The 19,411-nt window shown below is 41.5% G+C and overlaps 1 protein-coding gene across 5 annotated transcripts in view; it reads right to left on the bottom strand.

Annotated features, from left to right (window-relative positions):
• Nucleotides 1-11,883: 11,883 nt before the first annotated feature.
• Nucleotides 11,884-19,411, bottom strand: part of TMEM94 (transmembrane protein 94) — a 201,269-nt gene continuing 193,741 nt past the window's right edge. For all 5 annotated transcript variants that reach the window (XR_013213349.1, XM_077251723.1, XM_077251725.1 and 2 more), the window contains 3 exons: nt 16,166-16,259; nt 15,917-16,087; nt 11,884-12,540 (listed from right to left, as the gene is read on the bottom strand). Coding sequence is in view for 4 of the 5 variants with exons in the window: in XM_077251723.1 (XP_077107838.1) it covers nt 12,468-12,540; nt 15,917-16,087; nt 16,166-16,259 (338 nt within the window). In the remaining variant the exon portion in view is untranslated. The remainder of the gene's footprint in view (nt 12,541-15,916; nt 16,088-16,165; nt 16,260-19,411) is intronic.

Raw genomic sequence — 19,411 nt, forward strand, 5'->3', positions numbered from 1 at the left:
CATATAAGGAGCATAATTGAACATTATCTTTAGCGCTGTAATTGATTTATTATAGTTTTAATAGCGCTGTATTAGTATAATCAAGTGCTCTAATGTGTGTCCTTTGCGCAGGCGCTAATTGGAACGCAGTAGCGTCTCACCTCTTAGCCGTAGTGTAGAAGCATCGCTACACTGGGCGTGCGCGGTTTTGCTATTACTGCGCATGTGCTGGGTGGAACGCACTAGCGTCTCATTTGAGAGCCGGCGCGTAATGAATAATGAACGCGACCCGGAAGTTCCATTTCGGCGGGGGTTACGAATCGCATAAGGATATAAAAGGTACGCTAAGTACACTTACTACGAGGCTGATAGAGTCCGGCAGGCTCAGGATGGACATTGTTTCTCCACTGCGATAGAGGACACACCGCTCTAGTTACGTTCCTGATTACAGTCAGATAAGTCTTTATGTTCCTATAACGGGCTTTAATATAAGTATGTCTCCTGATGAACCTACATAGGGGAAACGCTTCGAGAGCTGAACATACTTGTGCATATGAACTGAGCAATTTGATGTTCTGAGATGAACATACTTGTTGATATTAGCTGAACAATTATATGTCACTGTGTATCCATGTGTATTTGCACTGTGGTGCACTGGTTTTGCACTTTACTGTTACCTTTGAGAATTTTTCTCTTTTTCCTGCTTAGTATTTTTGCTATTGGCCATATTGTCCGCACTTATTTCATTTAATAGGGTGCATTAAGGACAGTCGACTAGAGCAGGGGCGCCATTTGCGCAGGTATCTAGGGTGCCTACCCCCGCAGGCAGGTAGGGTATATTTAGGTACAGTATAGGGGTATAGGCTTAATTGCCCTATTACAGGCTGAAATAAGTGTGCAATACATCATATAAGTGTGTATATTGGCAGATGAAGTGAACACACTTATGCACAAGCCTATACATATATCCCCCCTTTTTTCCTATTACATGTGCAACGTATTTTAAAAGGTGTGCGATATCTTCTGAACACACTCTTTGCACTATTTTTGTTTTGTGACAAGAATTTGTCTGTCTGTTGTTTATGGTCTGCTGAATGTGGTATCTCTATCTTCCGCACGATAGGGCCTATTAGGGATAGCTAGGATCAGCCTACGTTGAGCAGGGGCGCCATTGCGCAGGTATATAGGGTGCCAACCTCTGCTGCAAGGAAGGGCACAGATAGTTGGTCCAATACGGAGTTGGTGCACCCTGTATCTTTGTCTGCAGCCTTCTTTTTTTTTAGATCGTGTATGTTGTATAGAATGTTTTATTTAAAGGTAGTAAATGTTAAGTTTTATTGTGTCATTTACTTTATTTGAAATATTGTCTTTTTCTGCGGTGATTTGATTAAGGTAGGATGCTTTCATCAAGAAAAATTCTGTGAAAAACATTTTACTTTTTTCACCAAAAAATTACTTTGGAACCAATTTTTTCTATTTTCACAAGGGTATCAGGAGAAAATGGACCACAAAATTTGTTGTGCAATTTCTCCTGAGTACGAGATACCCCATATGTGAGGAAAAGCCACTGTTTGGGTGTATAGCAGGGCTCAGAAAGGAGGGAGCAAAGTTTGTCTTTTTGAATGCAAAATTGGCTGCAATCAATGGTGGCGCCGTGTCACGTTTGGAGACCCACTGATGTACCTAAACAGTGGAAACCCCCACAATTCTAACTCCAACCCTAACCTCAACACCCCCCTAACCCTAATCTCAACCCTAACCATAACCCTAACCACAACCCTAACCCTAACACACCCCTAACCACAAACCTAACCCCAACACACCCCTAACCCTAATCCCAACCCTAACCGTAATCCCTAACCCTAACTTTAGCCCAACTCTAACCCTAATTTTACCCCAACTCACTTTAGCCCAACTCTAACCCTAATGGAAAAATGGAAATAAATATATATTTTTTTATTTTATTATTTTACCCTAACTAAGGTGGTGATAAAAGCGGGGTTTATTTACTATTTTTTTATTTTGATCACTGTGATAGGGTCTATCACAGTGATCAAAATGAACCAATTCCTATTGTTGCCGGGTGCCGGCCGACAGATCTCGGCGGGCGCACTGCACCCGCCAATTTCTCTTGGAAGACGACGCTGGTGGATGCTGAAGGATCCAGAGACAATGAGGTATTGTGCGACCACATCAGAGGAGAAATTAAATGGAAAATCTGACTTGTTTGTTTTGGTGGTCGCCGTTATACCATTAATAACAGCGATCGCAACACCGGTGTCAGTAAAAACGCACCCAAATCATGTTCTCAGCTATCCATGGTAGCCGAGACCCCGGAAAAATTCCAACTCTGGGGGTTGCTATACCCTTAAACATCAGCGCCGTTAAAAAGCGGTGCTGTGGTTTAAGTACCCTTATCTGCTGTCGTTAAAAGGTGTATTGGCGGTCGTTAAGGGGTTAAAGAATTGGAGATCATTTTAGCTGAACAGCCTATCATTGTCTGCAATTCTTTAAAAAGTTGATTTGAGAGGTTAAAGCTTATAATCAAAGTATGCTGTACTTCTGAACAATGTCCTGGCATCACCCTTAAATAAGGGCCAGACTCAAAAAAACATGCAGATCATGAATGCGGAGTCTGTTGGTTTTCTTAGAATCAACTGCACCAACTGGTAAATTGTTTAAGATGTGGAATATAATTTATACCAAAACCAGTGACTAATCTGCTTAGCCATATTGGACGGCTATTATTTTGAAAACTAATGTATAGGATATAGTGTATAGATATTTACCAGCAGATATAGAGCTTAAATCTTGTTTAGCTGGCTTAGGCAGCAATTACAGTGAGAAAATTAGGTTTTATTATCCATGCAGTGGCTCGCCTCTAGTCATTAGGGTGGTGCAATCACCGCTGATTATACATTGAGTGCGGCTGTATTGACTCCCCGGCATGTTAGAGTAACGCCTGCTCATCACATGTGTGCAGAGCAGGCTATCAAAGTGCACTGGAACTGTGCTTACTGAATAATCAGCCGTCACAATGACTGGAAGTGGCAGGGAAAATAAAACTTCATTTTCTCCCTGGAGCTGCTGCCCGATATAGCCAGTTGAACAGGATTTAAATGTTATTCACCTACATCTTACCCATATATCAAGAGGTAATTAGCATTTCTGGAAGTCACAGGTTCCCTTTAAATTCAGCAGAAGAGAAAACCCTGGAAAACAGAACAGTCTGGAAGATGCCAGAAGATGTATGCGACGAGATTAACCACCTCTGCTTATCAGGATATCAACCAATGAAGAGCCATGCTAATGACTGGAGTTCCGTCCACTTTGATCTTCATTTTTGAACAGAAGAAGAGGAGGAAAGATGTAAGGTAGAATTGAATGAGACTATGGAATCATCAAAGCATCTATGGCTGTTGCTAAAGGGTCACGGGTCCTTGACAGGAACTGAGGAACTTTGTGATTCAAGATTTTGGAGTGAAGAGACCACTCTTCTGGGAACAGTTGCACAAGACTGAGGAAGTTGGAGGCACAATTGATTCTTCAGGGCATGAACCGCTGAAATCAATGAAATTTGACTATAACAGAAAAGGATCTCGGAAACTTCCACCATGTCCATGCGGCTGCATGTTAAGTTCTGATGACTGATGTAGGATTCAAGTGGCATTAATGTGGACCAGGAGACCTTCCATCTTGTTCTGCCAATGTCAATGTGACACCTGAAAGGCTTTGAGCTCCATAAATTTGATGGTTAGGAGGGCTGCTTTGACGGTCCCAACATCCCTGAACTGTGTACTGCATAAAGGCCATTCCCAGGACTAGGGGACTGGCTACTGTGATCACCATTTGCCAGTGAATAGGTAGAAAGGAGCAGACATGCCAGATCAGAGGCATTGAGAGCCTCACTCTCACAAGAAGACAGTTTGTGAGACTTAATGAAACAGGACAAATTGAAATCCAGGGAAAGGAGAGATTTGTCTCTTTTGGAGTAGGGGGACAAATTAAAGAGGCCTGGAATGGAGCTGTGCAAAGAGAATGGATGCTACCATCTTTATACAAAAGTGAAGAGCAACTGGAGACGGCGGGAGCCTCAGAGTCAAGATGCCGGTATGGAGGGGGTCCTCTTTTAGTTTTCTGGAAGACCCTTTATTTGGCGGTGTTAGTAGCATTGTCAAGAACAGCATGTGTTGAGAAGGAGTCAGACGACTTTGCGCTACTGATGATCCAGTTAAAATGTTATAGTGTCCATATTAATCAATAGACATTCCAAGTTCTCAGACCGAGAAGAAGCCTTGATAAGAACGTTGACCAGATAAGGAATGACTAGTATGACAAGTTAGGACTGCAGCCAAGACCTTCAATAACACATGATAATCTATGGTCAACTTAAAGGGCAGAGCCACATACTGAATGCGAGTTTTGATAACTGCATAGTGGAGGAACCTCTAGTGAGAAGCAAAGATTGAGTTGTGGAAACGGGCAACCTAGAAGGTCACCAAGTACAGAAACCCATTGGACTTCATGGAAGCTAATACAGAGTGCAGAGATTGCATCCTAAAGTGTTCAAGCTAAACCCAGTTTTTGAGAGGTTTCAGGTCAAGAATGGGTCTGACTGACCTATCTTCTTTGCAACTACACACAGGTTTCAATAAAAATCTGTGAATCTTGCTTGATGAGGGACACAAAGGATAACTGCACTGAAAAGGAGAAAAGATGGCTTGGTAGAACTAGAAGCCAGAGGATGAGAACGGAGTAAACGAGATGTGAACAACGTCATGTTGGATAGAAAATTCTATTTTGTATCCGGTAGAAACAACCTCTGACACATTGTGGTAGGGGAAAGATGATCACCCACCCAAAACGACCTCCCAGGTGGAATAGGCTGGTCATGAGGGTGCCAGGCTGGAGTAGACTTAAAGGAAGATGTCCTCTTCTCTCGAGTTGTAGACTTCTTTTCTTGATCATTTGAGAAGAATTGGTAAAAGGACTAGATTATGGGAACAAAGTACCCGTATCTTCAGAAATAACAGACTAGTCTGGCCCCTTGTCATATTGGATGATAGAAAACTAGACTTTGTATCCGGTAGACACAACCTCTTTGACACAAACATTGTGGAAGGGGAAAGACCACCACCCACCCAAAAGGACATCCCAGGTAGAATAAGCTGGGCATGAGGGTGCCAGGATGGAGTTGACTTCAAAGGAAAGTGTCCTCTTCTCTCGAGTTGTAGACTTCTTTTCTTGATCATTTGAGAAGAATTGGTAAAAGGACTAGATTATGGGAACAAAGTACCCGTATCTTCAGAAATAACAGACTAGTCTGGCCCATAAAAGACAAGAGTCTAAGAAAGACAGGTCTGCAAAACAGTTCTTGGAGGCTAAATCGGATGAAGATAGGAATAATTTGTGGATTTCTTCCTCACAGCTGTGTATGGAATACATCAAATCTCTTTTTTTGTGTAAAAGCCTGTTCTGAAAAAACCTCTTTAACTTCTGATAGCCAAGTGTCTGTATTAAGACCAACAGATAGAAAACCTGCCATATCCTTGTTAAACAATAACGCAAAAACAGCAATATATAATAGTTTGAATGTATCACATGATCCTACCAAAATCTTGAGAACATAGCATAAGCAGGAATTAAAATTAAAACATAACTTTTAATGTATAACCAAATAAAGGAATATCTAATATATAAAGCTGAATGTGTGTATGTCCGGGATTGGCATCTGAACCGTCGCAGCTACAGCCACAAAATTTTGCACAGTCACACGTCTGGACCCCGAGAGCGTCAAAGCTATGTTGTGAGGTGAAATTTTAACCCCGCGCTTTCCAATTCACCAAACAATTTTGCCCCTATCTACATAATGGGGAAAAAATGAAAGGAAAAGTGTTGGAGGCAAATTAACAGCTGCCAGATGTGAACAAGGGGGACTTAAAGAATGAGAGCGATGGCGCCAAAGAGTATATACTGTACAGTTGCTAAGGTGGGGCCCCGACATGGGATAATCACACCACGGGGATATGAACACACACACAAAATGCGCCACACACTACCACGTGCTCGAACACATATACCACCCTCAGCGCACATTTCACCACACATACACCAACCTCTCCACATAAAAGTCGAAACACAAAAGTCGCCGCTCAAAACTCGCCACGCGCAAAACTCTCCACATGCAAAACTCGCCACACGTGCAAAACTCACCTCATGGAAAACTCGCCACACGCAAAACTTGCACACGCGGAAAAATTGCCACATGCACAAAAGTTGCAACACATGCAAAAGTTGCCTCACACAAAACTTGCACATACTCAAAACGCACCACACATAAAACTCGCCACGCGCAAAACTCGCCATGCACAAAACTTGCTGCACACAACTTGCTACACTAACCTGTCACATGCAACTCGACACACAAAAAGTTGCTACACGCATGTCGCCACACGCAACTCAACACACACAACTTGACACACGAAACTCGCCCTAAAACACACACAAGTCTGGTATTATCCTTCAAAAATAAAAATCTGATTAATAAGCAGACAAACTACAAGAGCAACAAATGTACCATATAGGAATCCGGCAGCTGTCAGTCACATGACCAGTCTATTATGTGTATGTGTGAGCTAATATATACTGCCAGGGGGTGGGCTTACTGTTGGCTGGGGATTTATCAGGCTGCCAATTTAGCTTACAAATACTGAGGTAAAAATACTGACCAAATAACGTGTGAACGAGGTCTAATACAGGAGGAGATGACATACAGATATATACTATATACAGGAGGAGATGACACACAGGTATATACTATATACAGGAGATGACACACAGATATATACTATATACAGGAGATGACACACATATATACTATATACAGGAGAGATGACACACAGGTATATACTATATAGAGATGACGACATACAGGTACATACTATATACAGGAGGAGATGACACACAGGTATATACTATATACAGGAGCAGATTACCTGCAGGTATATAGTATATACAGGAGGAGATGACATACAGGTATATGCTATGTATAGGAGGAGATGACATACAGGTATATACTATATACAGGAGGAGATGACACAGATATATACTATATATAGGTGAGATGACACACAGGTATATACTATATACAGGAGATTACATACAGGTACAGTGGGGCAAAAAAGTATTTAGTCAGTCAGCAATAGTGCAAGTTCCACCACTTAAAAAGATGAGAGGCATCTGTAATTTACATCATAGGTAGACCTCAACTATGGGAGACAAACTGAGACAAAAAAATCCAGAAAATCACATTGTCTGTTTTTTTAACATTTTATTTGCATATTATGGTGGAAAATAAGTATTTGGTCAGAAACAAAATTTCATCTCAATACTTTGTAATATATCCTTTGTTGGCAATGACAGAGGTCAAACGTTTTCTGTAAGTCTTCACAAGGTTGCCACACACTGTTGTTGGTATGTTGGCCCATTCCTCCATACAGATCTCCTCTAGAGCAGTGATGTTTTTGGCTTTTCGCTTGGCAACACGGACTTTCAACTCCCTCCAAAGGTTTTCTATAGGGTTGAGATCTGGAGACTGGCTAGGCCACTCCAGGACCTTGAAATGCTTCTTACGAAGCCACTCCTTCGTTGCCCTGGCGGTGTGCTTTGGATCATTGTCATGTTGAAAGACCCAGCCACGTTTCATCTTCAATGCCCTTGCTGATGGACGGAGGTTTGCACTCAAAATCTCACGATACATGGCTCCATTCATTCTTTCATGTACCCGGATCAGTCGTCCTGGCCCCTTTGCAGAGAAACAGCCCCAAAGCATGATGTTTCCACCACCATGCTTTACAGTAGGTATGGTGTTGGATGGATGCAACTCAGTATTCTTTTTCCTCCAAACACGACAAGTTGTGTTTCTACCAAACAGTTCCAGTTTGGTTTCATCAGACCATAGGACATTCTCCCAAAACTCCTCTGGATCATCCAAATGCTCTCTAGCAAACTTCAGACGGGCCCGGATATGTACTGGCTTAAGCAGTGGGACACGTCTGGCACTGCAGGATCTGAGTCCATGGTGGCGTAGTGTGTTACTTATGGTAGGCCTTGTTACATTGGTCCCAGCTCTCTGCAGTTCATTCACTAGGTCCCCCCGCGTGGTTCTGGGATTTTTGCTCACCGTTCTAGTGATCATTCTGACCCCATGGGGTGGGATTTTGCATGGAGCCCCAGATCGAGGGAGATTATCAGTGGTCTTGAATGTCTTCCATTTTCTAATTATTGCTCCCACTGTTGATTTCTTCACTCCAAGCTGGTTGGCTATTGCAGATTCAGTCTTCCCAGCCTGGTGCAGGGCTACAATTTTGTTTCTGGTGTCCTTTGACAGCTCTTTGGTCTTCACCATAGTGGAGTTTGGAGTCAGACTGTTTGAGGGTGTGAACAGGTGTCTTTTTATACTGATAACAAGTTTAAACAGGTGCCATTACTACAGGTAATGAGTGGAGGAAAGAGGAGACTCTTAAAGAAGAAGTTACAGGTCTGTGAGAGCCAGGAATCTTGATTGTTTGTTTCTGACCAAATACTTATTTTCCACCATAATATGCAAATAAAATGTTAAAAAAACAGACAATGTGATTTTCTGGATTTTTTTGTCTCAGTTTGTCTCCCATAGTTGAGGTCTACCTATGATGTAAATTACAGACGCCTCTCATCTTTTTAAGTGGTGGAACTTGCACTATTGCTGACTGACTAAATACTTTTTTGCCCCACTGTATATACTATATATAGGAGATGACATACAGGTATATACTATATACAGGGGAGATGACACACAGCAGGTATATACTATATACAGGGGAGATGACATACAGGTATATACTATATACAGGAGATGACATACAGGTGTATACTATATATATGGGAGGTGACAAACATGTATATACTGAGGTGAAAATGAGAGGTGTGAGGTGAAAATGAAAAGGTGTGAGTGCAAAATGAGAGGAGTGAGGGAAAATAGTGGAGTGATCGGAAAATGACAGATGTGAGGTCGAAATGACAAGTGTTAGGGCGGAATGAGAGGAGTGAGGGGGAATATAAGAGGAGTGAGGGGGAAAATGAGAGGTGTGAGGGAGAAAATGAGAGATGTGAGGGGGAAAATGAAAGATGTGATGGGGAAAATGAGAGGCGTGATGGGAAAATAAGAGAAGTGAGGTGCTATAACTAACCACAGATATTTACTATGCCCAGGCAACGGCGGGCTCTTCAGCTAGTATTAAATAAACTGTCACCCAAAAAAAAGTGTATCAATAAAAAAGTACTACTGGGTATACCCTGTCAGGGGAAAAGGCCATAAAAAATTTAGTACTTATACAAGATTTTATTGCAGACGCTGGCAGTGGTCCAGTGTCCTATCACTCAATCCAAGGTACCTGATTAAATGGTGATAATGCCTGTAGAAGAAGCATTTATCAAGTGCCAATACAAATAAACAGAGCCTTGGTTGCATTAATATTAGCAGTTATCACAAAGCAAAGGGAGGGGTAAGATCAATTGGAAAAGACATGTACACAAAAGTAATATTGGAACAATCTCACCAATTGCTGAGGATAGGTAAGGTGGAGCCCCAATTCGCTTAGGTGGAGAGATTCTTCAAGCCACAGCAGCAGGAGACAATTCCCTGTCAGTCCCTGGAGGGCTATCAATAAATCTCAATCCCTGAGCTCCTGCCCTTACAAGGACAGTCCACATCTACCCCTAAGGTATAACATGCCCTGCACTCTCCCTATTTCCAGGTCCCAACGCGTTTCTTTGCAAGCAGGATCATCAGGGGACTAGCTTGCATGGGAGATAAGGTGCTTCAGTGCTACAAAGAGCTGCCACCCTCTATACTATTCTATACTATCTCTGCAGTATAGTATAGAGGGTGGCAGCTCTATCTGTAGCACTGGAGCACCTTATCTCACGTTGGGACCTGGAAATAGGGAGAGCGAATTGGGGCTCCACCTTACCTATCCTCAGCAATTGGTGAGATTGTTCCAATATTACTTTTGTGTACATGTCTTTTCCAATTGATCTTACCCCTCCCTTTGCTTTGTGATAACTGCTAATATTAATGCAAACAAGGCTATCTGTTTATTTGTATTGGCACTTGATAAATGCTTCTTCTACAGGCATTATCACCATTTAATCAGGTACCTTGGATTGAGTGATAGGACACTGGACCACTGCCAGCGTCTGCAATAAAATCTTATATAAGTACTACATTTTTTATGGCACGTCCCCTGACAGGGTATACCCAGTAGTACTTTATCGATACACTTTTTTTTGGGTGACAGTTTATTTAATATATTCCTTTATTTGGTTATACATTAAAAGTTATGTTTTAATTTTAATTCCTACGTATGCTATGTTCTCAAGACATCAAATCTCAGCGATTTATTCAAACGTGGATTTTCTTCCACGCGTTTCAAAGTGTTAAGCACTTCATCTGGAAATGACCACATCTGGGCCAGAAAGCAAAAGAGGCGGGTCAGCAATTGTCGCAAAGCCGGGACTAAATTGACAGCTGAAGTCCAGCGTCAGGAATTGTGCCATTGTGTCAAAGAAAAATAAACTTAGGGAAAAGGCCAGGAAGAGCGGAAGTAGCACCAGTGCAAGGCAATCGACTGAAATACAGGAAGCAAGAGCATAAGGAGCAAACATACGAGGGAAATGTTGGCAGAGAAAAATCCTGAAGCCTAGAATGATGGTACTGGCTGCTATGCGCTGGGGTATGGGCAGTAGAAGAGGCAAGGACCAAAACACCTGTCTTGATAGAGACTGTAAATGCAGGTGACATGGTCCTGCTGTCTGAAATGTAGGGGCGACAATGCGATTAGTTTAGCACGGTTTTCTATATTACAGATTGGTAACAGAGAGGCCTACCCCACTCTATTCCCAACCTAAAATGCATTGGTTAAATAAAAACAGAAAAAGATAACCAGGATTAAAAACTTAGGAAGAAACAGATCTGGGAAATCTGGATCTGTGTCTCCCTCCTATAAGACAGTAAGCTGAACTGATGTTGGCTTAGTGCCAGTAGGGTGTAGTTTGCAGAGTAGGAGTTGACTTTTTTTTTTTTATCATTTTCTGTCTCTTGGTGACCGCAGCTAATTTCCATGATTCTTGTGTCTGCTCAAGAAGAGATAATTCAACTGAGACATTTCCAAAGATGATTTGACTAAATGACACATTAACGTTGACAGTTCCACACATACTTTTTATTTTGGAATGTTGTTTTGCAGCTTCCTGGTGATGACAACTAATCCCTCTGTGAGGGAGGCATCTATGATTCTATGACAATTTTGGTTGGCTGCTTGATTATGCCAAGTTCTCATGTCCAGTAATCATTCATTAGAACGGATCCATCAGCAATCCTTTGACAAAAAAGTTGTGCAGACAACTTTTTGCTTGTCCGCCTGAAAAAAAAAAAAAAAGATTTCAATTGGACCCGTTTTTTTATTCTTTTTTTTTTTTTATTATTTAACATTGAGGTCTATGGAAAACTGACCCACTAATTAGCCATCTTTTTTTGCTAACTGGAGGCGGAAAAATAACCTATTTGAAACGGATTCAGTAAGCAAAAAAACGGATCCTTTTCAAATGGGAGAAAAACTGATGGCTATTTAACGGATCCGTTTTCCATAGACTTCAGTGTTACAAAACAAAACAGATCCAGTTGAAATCAGTTTTTCCAGGAGGACAAAAAAAATTGTGTCTGCACAACTTTTTTGCCAACATAATGCTGCTGGATCCGTTGTGACTGATGACTATTGGACATGTGAACAGAGCCGTAGAAAGGCACACTTTTCTCCATGGAAGAGAAACAAAACTGTCTTAAGTAATTTTTACAGACACCCGAGATCTAATCACTTGTTTTATTTACATGATTTAGTACCAAATCACAATCTCTTGATAGAAAATATACATCATTTTAAAATAAAAACAACTTTTCTTTCATTCTGTGCCGAAATGCAAAGTGAGACGCAGTCCAGTAGTATACAGGACATCAGAAATTCCCATGCTAGTTAGCCATGCATATGGAAAAAGGCCAGAAGAAGAGAGATAGAAGAACCAAGCTTTGCTCCACCAGGGATGCCCATGCAAGAGGTGTCAGGACTAGACATTGCTCCAGAAAAACTTTTTACCCCTCCCTCAATTTTGTCAGTGCAGTGAAGAGGTGTCCAAGAGAATAAAAATGGGGTAGCTTCTCCAACTGCTAATCCAATGTAAACAGGCAGGGAGACTGTGGAGGCACCGGTCGAGGGAGAGGCACCAGCGGGCAGGTCACGGCTGGCTTTGGGAGGATTAACAGAAAACTGAGTAGCATCCCTCTAAATGGGAACACTGAGACAAAGTTATATCGGTGCTCTGTCCACCTCCCCTTTATCTTAAGCAGTCGGAAACAGACCCTGCCCCCACGGAACACAGAAAGGAGGGCAGTGCAATCAAAATGGAGAGTTCATGCCAAGTTTGGTTTCAAACTGAAGCTTCTGTCGCTTTTGGTAACGAACACGAACCCTGGAATTAAGAAAAAGAAGGTATGAAGATTCAGCGGTACTTTGAGGAAACCTTATTGCTATTATGTTCTATTTAACGCAGACAAAAGCAACGTTCATGCAAAAGTTATGAATTACATTTTCTTTAAACAATCAACTTAACCCCTTTAGAAAGCAACCAATTTAAATGTTTTACTCCCCGATATCAAATATCCATAACTTTTATTTTTCCAGCAAAGTAGACATGAGGGCTTGTTTTCCTGAGGGACGAGGTGTACTTCTAAAAGACAACATTTATTTTACTATAGAACGCATGACAAAATGTCAAAAAATACAAGTGTGGTGAAATTATGAAAAAAAGCAATTCCACCATATTATTTTGGGTTTTATTGTTGTGATATGAATTGTGGAGTAAAAATGATTCCTCCAGGTCAATACTATTGCAGTGAGTAAGGGCAGCACGGTGGCGCAGTGGATAGCACAGCAGCCTTGCAGCGCTGGAGTCCTGGGTTCAAATCCCACTTAAGGACAACATCTGCAAAGAGTTTGTATGTTCTCTCCGTGTTTGCGTGGGTTTCCTCTGGGTTCTCCGGTTTCCTCCCACATTCCAAAGACATACTGATAGGGAATTTAGATTGTGAGCCCCAACAGGGACAGCGATGATAATGTGTGCAAACTGTAAAGCGCTGCAGAATATGTTAGCGCTATATAAAAAATAAAGATTATTATATCAAACTTGTATAGTTTCTTTACTTTACTAGTGGCTTCAAAAATATTTGAGCTTTCTAAAAAAAAAAATCTATATACATCACAGTCTTTTATGCTACATATAGTAAAAATCATATTCATTCATGGCGCCTAGCTTGCGGATGGATGTCACCAGCGAAGAAAATGACAGACACTGGGGTCTTAATCAGCAAGCCCTCGGCTGTCACAGAAACCCATCAGCTGCCTGAAGTCATGTTGTGGGCGATAGGCACCCGAATGATAGGCTGGATTGCAGTGCCTACAGGTACCGTCACACTGAGCAACTTTCCAACGAGAACGACAGCGATCCGTGATGTTGCAGCGTCTTGGATAGCGATCTCGTTGTGTTTGGCACGCAGCAGCGATCTGGATCCCGCTGTGATATCGCTGGTCGGAGCTAGAAGTCCAGAACTCTATTTTGTCGCTGGATCACCCGCTGTCATCGCTGGATCGGTGTGTGTGACACCGATCCAGCGATGTGTTCACTTGTAACCAGGGTAAACATCGGGAAAGTAACCCGATGTTTACCCTGGTTACCATTGTAAATATATATATAAAAAAAAAACACTACATACTCCCCTTCTGATGTCTGTCACGTCCCTCGCCGTCAGCTTCCCACACTGACTGTGAGCGCCGGCCGTAAAGTAAAAGCAGAGCACAGCGGTGACGTCACCGCTGTGCTGTGCTTTACGGCCGGCACTGACACAGTCAGTGCGGGAAGCTGACGGCGAGGGACGTGACAGACACCGGAATGTAAGTATGTAGTGTTTTTTTTTTTTTACATTTACAATGGTAACCAGGGTAAACATCGGGTTACTAAGCGCGGCCCTGCGCTTAGTAACCCGATGTTTACCCTGGTTACCCGGGGACTTCGGCATCGTTGGTCGCTGGAGAGCTGTCTGTGTGACAGCTCTCCAGCGACCACACAACGACTTACCAACGATCACGGCCAGGTCGTATCGCTGGTCGTGATCGTTGGTAAATCGTTTAGTGTAACGGTACCTTAAAAGCCAGTGATTGACAGAGGCATTTAAGAGGTAAACGGTGATCGGGGTTAGTCCCCATCTTTGCTTTTAAAGGCAGATGCCTTTAAATATACACAACTTTCATTCCCATTGAGTTAAAGTCAAATCTAGCACGGTTAACAATCCAACTAACTACTATAAATAATGCAGGGCAAAATTTATAAAATACAATCTTTCTTTTACAATAGAAATAAAAATACAGTATATACATCAAAAGGGGCATCCTGTGGTGTCAGGCGAAGGTTTCTGCCTGGATTCTGTGCCTTTTTTGGTAATATTTTCTAGACATGTTGCCATGCCACTTGGCATGGTTTATTTCACTTCAAACCTTCTTGAATTACTGTTTTTTTTATTATTGTTGACAACCTGGATATTTCTTACTGACGTGTATGTTCAAAGCCGTGTGTACTATATATTCTGTCCTGCATTATTTATTGCAGAAAATAGAAAAAATTGGGAGTCCGGCTCAACAGGACTGGATTTTCCTTTTATTTTTCAAAAGAAAATATAGTGCATACAAAAGAAAAATTTACATGGTCTCATGAGTGAGGCTGTGTGCACACGTTGCGGAATTTTTGCTATAAAAACGCGATAAAAATGCATAAAAACGCATACATATGCATCCCATCATTTAGAATGCATTCCGCAATTTTTGTGCACAAGATGAGTTTTTTTCAGCAAAAAAAACGCATTGCGGTAAAAAATGCAGCATGTTCATTAATTTTGCGGATTTTCCACTATATTATTGCATTGGGAAATCTCTGGAAAAAACGCAAAAAAACTCGCGAGAAAAACGCAAAAAAAGGAATGCGGATTTCTTGCAGAAAATGTCCAGTTTTGCTCAGGAAATTTCTGCAAGAAATCCTGACGTGTACACATACCTTAAGACTGTCTAGTGCAGTCGAAACGCGTCGACTGGGTCATGTCGACCATGTAAATTTTTCTTTTGTATACACTATTTTCTTTTGAAAAAGAAAAGGAAAATCCAGTCCTGTTGAGCCGGACTCCAATTTTTTTCTATTTTCCTTGATGTTAGGCCAGGGCGAGGCCAGTGTCTGAGCCCCAGGTGGATGAGCATAGAGCAACTGGGTGAGCTGGAATCAAGTTTCTATAATTATCTATTGCAGGTAGTTATAACTATGGAAAATAAGTAACACAAGTGTGAAGTGGACCTAAAGACCAATTTAGACCAACTATCTGTATTCTGTATGTAACACCCAGACACTTCGTTCTTCTTGGCAAAACCTCCACCATCATTTGAATACTGTGTGTTACAGATCGAATATTGCCAGCTAGAAAAGTACCCAGAGGGCAGAAGCACTGAGCCCAGAGCTGGGTTCGTTACTTTCTGCTCAGAGAGTGGAACATGCAGAGTAAAGATTCATACAAAGTTTATAACAAGTGAAAGCAAAAGCTCAACATGAAAAACAGAACAATTCAGCCCCTTCATTATCATGAGCATTCTGACCCCATATTGAAAATTTCTGACAAGTCATTATGGTAGGAACACTTTAAACACAGGTACAATACATGTCTGAATGAATTTTAATTGTTCAATCCAAATTACAGAAGTATGCTATTAGAGATGAATTTACAATGAACACAGTATTGTGGCAGCTCTCATACCTGATTTCGTGCAATTTGACAATTTCATTGATGATAAGAACAAGAAAAAGAGAAAGTGGCCCCAGCAACCAGGACAACAAAGGGATGTCCCATATGTGAAAAGTGAGAGGTGCACCAGGATTTGTCCAGAGTTGCAGGTCTAGTGCTGTCTGAAGTCCTTGTGCCAATACCCTAGGGAAAGATATAAAAAGTGAGAAGCCTATAAAACATGAAAGCATGCATCCTTCTACAGAACAGCTGAATACTTACAGCACAGGAATAGTTAAACTCCACCACACATTACTAAAGGGGTTTCTCATCCACAGTGACCTTGATCGATGGACATGGCTGACAGAGATAAAAACTGAAGAGAGAGAATTTGGTCATTTTAAGGAAAAGAGGATACTAACCCTAAAATTTCTTTCTTGTAGGCCATGGGTTCCTATGCTTCCCAATGAAGCAACATAAATTACCTACTGTTTAAATCAAGTCTTTCTTTTGCATTTTTTTTCTTCATTTCAGTGATTTTTATTAATATCGCAATCTTTATTAAAAAAAATGGTAATCTTGCAATATTCACACTGGCCACAAAGGCTTTTTTTAGAATCTTATTCCCTTTCTTTTCATGCAGGTTTTATAGCAAAGCTTCTTATCAGAGGCAGAATTACAATAATAAGCATCTAATTCATACCTCAGCTGATAACACAAAATCCACCAAACACAATAGGCTGACCTGGTACTCCTCACTTCACAATTACCTTAAAAACACAGGCTTCAAAACAAAAGATAGGGTCGTGAACTGACTATTGTGGCTATGTACACGTGTTTCCTGAAACAACAGGAAGTTAGATTCTAAAATAGCTCCAGGGGTCAATGTAAAAATCTCAAGATTTCTATTTTTTATAGAGCGCTCATTCACCAGTGGTTCTCAGCCTGGACGGTCGCATCTTGGCAACGTCCAGGTTGAAAACTAATTATCCCCCAGACATGGATTACGGCGTGGGACAGAACAACCGACAGGTATGGTATATTGTTGTTTTTTTTATTATTATTTTTAATTTATTATTTTAGTTTTATTACAGGAGAACGAGGGCTTCAGTGGAATTGGCGTTTGGTAAGTATGTGTTTGTTATTTTTAAATAAAAATAGAAAACTGTTTTGTTTTATTTCTAATAAAAGACTTAATTCTGGTTGTGTCTTTATTTACCATACAACTATAGGATTAGAAAAGGATAGGTGTCTTATAGACACTTCTCCATTACTAAGCCGTGGGCTTGATGTCACCTGACAATACAAAGGTGACATCAACCCCACAAATATGAACCCCACTTGCCACCGCTAGAGGGCAAGTGGGAAGAGCCGGGCAAAGAGCAAGAATTGGCGCATCTAATAGATATGCCTTTTCTGGGCAGCTGCAGGCTTCTATTTTTAGCCTGGGGGGTCAATATCCATGGCCCCTTATCAGCCTGAGAATACCAGCCCCCAGCTGTGAGCTTTAGCAAGGCTGGTTGTCAAAAATGGGGGGGGGGGCACCTCAAGCCATTTTTTAAAATTATTTATTTAAATAATTCAAAAAAACAGCGTGGGGACCCCTCTATTCTTGATAACCAACTTTTCTGAAGTTGACAGCTGAGGGTTGCAGCCCCCAGCTGTGAGTTTTGCCTGGCTGGTTATAGAAAATACAGGGGAACCCACACCGTTTTTTTCATTTATTTATAGCGCAGGGGGCGGCTGATGAATGCCCCCATTAGCCACTCCTGCTGTCACTGTTATTAGCAGCAGCAGGGGTAGGCTAATGGAAGTAATAGTCTCATCAGCCGCCGCCTGCTGTCTCTTTTATCACTTAAATATAACTCTCATCATTCTCCTCTGCTCGCACCAAATCGCCAGCAGAGCAGCGGAGAATGATGAGAGCCATGTTCAGTACCTGGCGCCGGCGAGCAGCGTTTACTGTAATGCTTCTTTCCTGGCACCTCTCCGTGTGGTACTGATGCGGCACACGTGTGCCACAAGTATTACACACACAGACACCGACATCTTCGGTACCGGAGATATCAGGACATGTGAAAGAGACCTTATAATATATTATTATTGGCTATTGTCACACACTAAAAGACGCTTTTTATTGCAAAAAATGTTCTTGCATCACCACATTTTGAGAGCTATAATTTTTCCATATTCTGGCCCACAGAGTCATGTAAGGCTGGTTTCACACTTGCGTTTTGATCTGCAGCGTTTTTAAAAAAAAACGCATGTGGTGAAAAAACGCATGAAAACGCATGCAAACGGTGCTTTTTTTGACGCATGCGTTTTTGCGCCAAAAAAAAAAATTGCGGCAAAACGCGGCGATTTCCCGCGTTTACATGCGTTTTTCCCGCGTTTGCGTTTTTTAAACGCATGCTGAGAAGTGTGTGACAGCTGCCAAACATCAAAATGAACTAGAAAACACACTATTAATAGAATTAGCTAGGGTTAGGATCCCTAGGGTTAGGGGTAGCTTTTTATTAGAATGTCCTGGTCACCAGGTCACTGATAAGCCACCCCCCACCATCAAGGTGATAAAGGGATCCAAACCCTAACCCTAAGCCACCCCCCACCATCAAGGTGATAAAGGGATCCAAACCCTAACCCTACCCCTAACCATAGGGATCCAAACCCTAACCCTAAGGGTTAGGATCCCTAGGGCTAGGGTTAGGATTCCTAGGGTTACTAGGGATCCTAACCCTAACCGTTACCCTAGGGATCCTAATCCTTAGGGTTAGGATCCCTATGGTTAGGGTTAGGGTTTTCTTGTTTTTTTGTGTGTTTTCTTGTATTTTTCTAAAAAAACGCATGCGTTTTTAACGCAAATAAACGCATGTGCTTAAAAACGCATGCGTTTACATAGACAGCAATGCATTTTTTTGTGGCAAAAAAACGCCGCTAGAAATTACTACAGGTTGCATTTCTGCAAATGAACGCACGCGTAAAAAAACGCATGCGTTGCCGAAAACGCGTCAAAACGCATGCGAAAAAACGCATGTGTTTTTAATGTTAAGTATAGGAAAAAAACCGCATGCTTTTTTTGCGTTTTTTAGCGCTAAAACGCAGCTTACAAAAACGCAAGTGTGAAACCAGCCTAAGGTCTTGATTTCTGCGGGACGAGTTGACGTTTTTATTGGTACCTTTTTCGGGCACATGACATTTTTTGATGACTTTCTATTCCGATTTTTGGGAGACAGAATGATCAAAAACCAGCAATTCATTGATAAGGCAGCTTTATTCATCGGGTCAGTACGATTACAGCGATACCTCATTTATAGCTATACCAAATATGTGTACTTTTATTGTTTGTTTGTTTTTCATAACATTCAAATATTTATTTAGAGATAGAATATATATTGATTTTTTTAAATATTTTTACAATTATTAAAAACGGATTTTTGTGTAATCACCGTAAAATCCTTTTCTCCAAGCCACTTGTTGGGGGACACAGGACCATGGTTGTTATGCTGCCTGCCACTAGGAGGACACTAA

This window comes from Ranitomeya variabilis, chromosome 4 (genome assembly GCF_051348905.1).
Source record: "Ranitomeya variabilis isolate aRanVar5 chromosome 4, aRanVar5.hap1, whole genome shotgun sequence".
NCBI lineage: Eukaryota > Metazoa > Chordata > Amphibia > Anura > Dendrobatidae > Ranitomeya > Ranitomeya variabilis.